The sequence below is a fragment of the Fukomys damarensis genome, unplaced genomic scaffold, assembly GCF_012274545.1.
Source record: "Fukomys damarensis isolate Sample0158 unplaced genomic scaffold, DMR_v1.0_HiC HiC_scaffold_12, whole genome shotgun sequence".
In the NCBI taxonomy this organism is placed as follows: Eukaryota; Metazoa; Chordata; class Mammalia; order Rodentia; family Bathyergidae; genus Fukomys; species Fukomys damarensis.
The window spans coordinates 55,008,018-55,011,466 of record NW_022900924.1 but is presented as its reverse complement, the minus strand read 5'-3'; the positions used below and the strand labels follow the sequence as shown (position 1 = coordinate 55,011,466).

Below are 3,449 nucleotides of genomic sequence, written 5' to 3'. Positions count from 1 at the left end.
GAGGGATGGGTGGGTCCTGCCGGAGTCACAGGGCTGCCAGCCTCTGACCTGAGGCAGGAGGGGAGAGCTTGGTCCTGTTTGGGCTTTCTGGGCACAGCAGGACTCCAGTACACAAAAGAGCCCTGCGTTTTGGGTGAAAGATGCCCAGCTTTATTGGGGTGGTCTGTGGTAGAAGAGGGGACATTTTTTTTAGATAGCAAAACATTTATTGCTTCATGTTAGGCCAACATAATGATAACACTCATCTAGGGAATTTGTACCTGTTCATGTTACATCCCCCCTTTTTCCCTGTGTACGAAAGCTTTGTTTCCATGTTTTCCTTCTATTTTCACTTTTTTTCTTGTCCCTTCCTTCCTTTCTCCCTCCTCCCTTGTTCCCCTTCCCATTTGAACATTTTCTTCCAATTTCCCAATATCAGTTATACATTCTGATCCTTATTTCCACTTTCGGTTTCTCACACCAGCAAAACAATGTGGTATTTACACATTTATTTCACTTAAGAGTGTGGTCTCAAGGTGCATGCATTCAGCTATACATGCCTGAAGCTCATCCTTCTTTATGAAAGAGTAGTATTCATTGTGTTGTTTTAAATCCCCACATCTTTATCCATTTATCCATCCATGGGTTGATGGGCAATTGAGCTGTTTCCAAGCTTTAGCTATTACAACTGCTATAAACATGGGTGAGCATATATCGCTGTGGTATGAGCTTTTAATGTTTTCAGGAAGATACCCAGAGGGGGAATAGCTGGGTCAAATAGAACCGTTTTAGTTCTTTAAGGAATCTTCACACTGATTTTCACAGTGGTTGCACCAGTCTACAGTCCCACCAGTAGTGGAGAAGGGCTCCTTTTTCCAAAGGGGACATTTTTTTTCATTAAGTTTATTGGTACATTTTAGGTATACAGAACAGTTACATTCATCATTGAGATCTTGTGCCTTTATATGATGTATCTTGGTTCTTATTTTTCCCCTATTTCCCTGCAGTCCCTTCAAACCCTCCCCAACGGTGACATTTTTGAAGGCAGAGAGGGCTCAGGAGTCCTGTGGTCAGCATGGGCTGGCTGGTTAGCAGCCATGAGTGATCCTGGCTTTGGTGGGGAGTGGTAGCGCACACCTGTTATCCCAGGGTTATCTCTGGGAGGCTGAGGCAGGAGGGTTGCTGTGAGTTCAAGGCCAGCCTGGACTACATAGCCATTGTGTGGTGCTTTGGAGTTTGTGGGCACAGCCTGCAGGATGGAGTTGTCCACCCAGAGGTGGGTCATAGGTCCATACCTGGGAGCAGCCTCAGGCCCACCGGGTGGTGGCTGTGATGTGCAGCGCTACTCATCCTTTCCCAGCCTCTCCATAGCCCACCTAATGCTGGGAAAGGAGGCTGCTGTATGCATTCGGCTAGTTGGGAGCTACAGGTGGGGCCAGCAGGGACGGACTGAGGGAGAGGGGCCTGTGGACAGGCACCGGCCACCTGCTTCCCCAGGTTACGGCAGTTGAGGGCTCAGCTGCGTCCCTGAGCAAAGATGCCTGCACAGTCCCATGGGGTGGCTGGGACATGGCAGGGGCCCTACTGTGGCCAGTTCTCCTTGGATCAGGCCTTGGGCCAGGTCGGGGGACGTGGGTGTCTTGAGCCAAGTTTACTGTTCCCCAGGGTTTGTAGCAGCTCCTCAAGCCCAACCTCCGCCCAGCCTGCAAAACTGGTCTCCAGCCTAGAAGCCCCACCCAGGGCAGGGCTGGGCTGCCTGCCCCACCCCATGGTGCCCCAGGCTGCACCCGCAGCGCCTGGCAGGTCCCTCCAAGCCTCTCTCTGGCTGAGCCAGGGTGCCCCTGCCCCCCCCACATCCCTGCGGTCTGCCGGGAGGAAGCCGCCCCCCTCCCCCACCGTGACTCTGCGCTTCCTGCCCCCCGTTGGGGCGGGAGGAGACATTTCCCGTTCACACCAGTTTCCCTGGTGGCGCCCAGACCCAGGCTCACCTCGGCCCCTCTTGCCCATGGAACCTGCACTGGGGCCTGAGGTCCAGGTAACCAGCGAGGGTGTATGGAGGTTCCAGGTCAAGGTGGGGCCTCTGCAGGGATGCTGGCCTGTAAGTGTTGGGGTGTGCGTGTGCCCGGGGTGCCAGACCAACAGTCCACACTATGTCCTGGGACCCACAGTCCAGGAGGGTTTCCCAGAAGTGGTGGCTGCAGAGCTGGAGGAGGAAGCGAGGCCCATGACTTCCTAAGGGTGGGAGGCAGCTAGTGCACTGGAGACCTGGTTCAGCCCCAGCACCAGTGTAGCCCTCAGCCACATCCCTCTTCCCCTCTCCTGCAAGTGTCAGGCCCAAGGATCCCGGCGGATTTGGGAGGGGCCCGCAGTGGGTGGGGCTGGGAGAGGGGTCAGCAGAGGCTGACTTTCCAACTTCCAGTCCTCCGTCGCTGGCTCCACCCCCTCCGTTCGGCTGTGACCCCTGTCCCTCCCGGGTCCCCCTCCGTTCCCTCTCCACCTGTCATACCGTCCCTCCCCTGCGCTCTGCACCCCCCATCCCATCCCTGCAGAAGGACCTGGGTTACCTGCAGCAGTGGCTGAAGGCCTTTGTGGGCACCTTCGAAAAGAGCATCTCGCTGTCCTCGCTGGAGCCTCGAAGGTGAGGCTCGCTGTGCAGGAGCGGGCAGGCCCAGGGCAAGGTCCCCGGCCAGCACTTCGGTGACGCCCGCTTCCTGCAGGCCGGAGGAGGCTGGTGCGGAGGTCCCGCTGCTCCCCCTGGATGCCCTGCACGTGCTGGCCGAGCAGCTGGACCACAGGGACCTGGGCCAGGCTCTGCTGCTGCTCAAGTTCTTCATTGTCCTGTGCAGGTGGCCCCTGGGGTGCACCCCATGTGGGCAGGGGCCTGGGGAGGGGGGCGTGGCGCGTGAACGTGAGGAATGTGACCTCCCCCTCGCTCAGGAACCTGGAAAATGTGGAGGCTGGCTGGGGCCAGGTGCTGCTGCCCCGGGTGCTGTCGCTGCTGGCGGGATTGATGGCTGAGGTGAGGGGAGCTCTCTGGGGCTGCAGAGGCAGGCAGCAGCTCTGACCATGGCAGGGCTGACCTGCCCTTGTCCTCGACCTCTCTCCCCACACCCACAGCTGAAAGGACACCCCCCACCGCAGGAGGACCAGGGGGCCCAGCTGGAGAACGCGGCCCTCCATGCCATGCTCCTCTGTGAGGGCCTCTTTGACCCCTACCAGACCTGGCGGCGCCAGCACAGCGGGTGAGACCCAGCCTCAGGCAGAGAACCCAGAGTGGGCAGCGGAGAAATGGGGGTGCCAGGACTTTGGTGTGCACGAGTGGGGCGATCCAGGCGGATGGATCCCAGAGCCTGGCCTCATCCCCACCTACCCACTTCCCCAGGGAGGTCATCAGCTCCAAGGAGAAGAGCAAGTACAAGTTCCCTCCTGCTCCTTTGCCCTGCAAATTCAGCGCCTTCTTAAGGTCAGGC

The 3,449-nt window shown here is 58.0% G+C and overlaps 1 protein-coding gene across 1 annotated transcript in view; it reads left to right on the top strand.

Annotated features, from left to right (window-relative positions):
- Nucleotides 1–913: 913 nt before the first annotated feature.
- Nbeal2 (neurobeachin like 2) overlaps nucleotides 914–3,449 on the top strand; it is a 21,208-nt gene continuing 18,672 nt past the window's right edge. Inside the window, exons 1-5 of the mRNA XM_033762704.1 lie at nucleotides 914–2,077; nucleotides 2,529–2,617; nucleotides 2,697–2,825; nucleotides 2,917–2,998; nucleotides 3,097–3,221. Of these exons, the coding sequence (XP_033618595.1) occupies nucleotides 1,517–2,077; nucleotides 2,529–2,617; nucleotides 2,697–2,825; nucleotides 2,917–2,998; nucleotides 3,097–3,221 (986 nt within the window). The 5' untranslated portion in view covers nucleotides 914–1,516. The remainder of the gene's footprint in view (nucleotides 2,078–2,528; nucleotides 2,618–2,696; nucleotides 2,826–2,916; nucleotides 2,999–3,096; nucleotides 3,222–3,449) is intronic.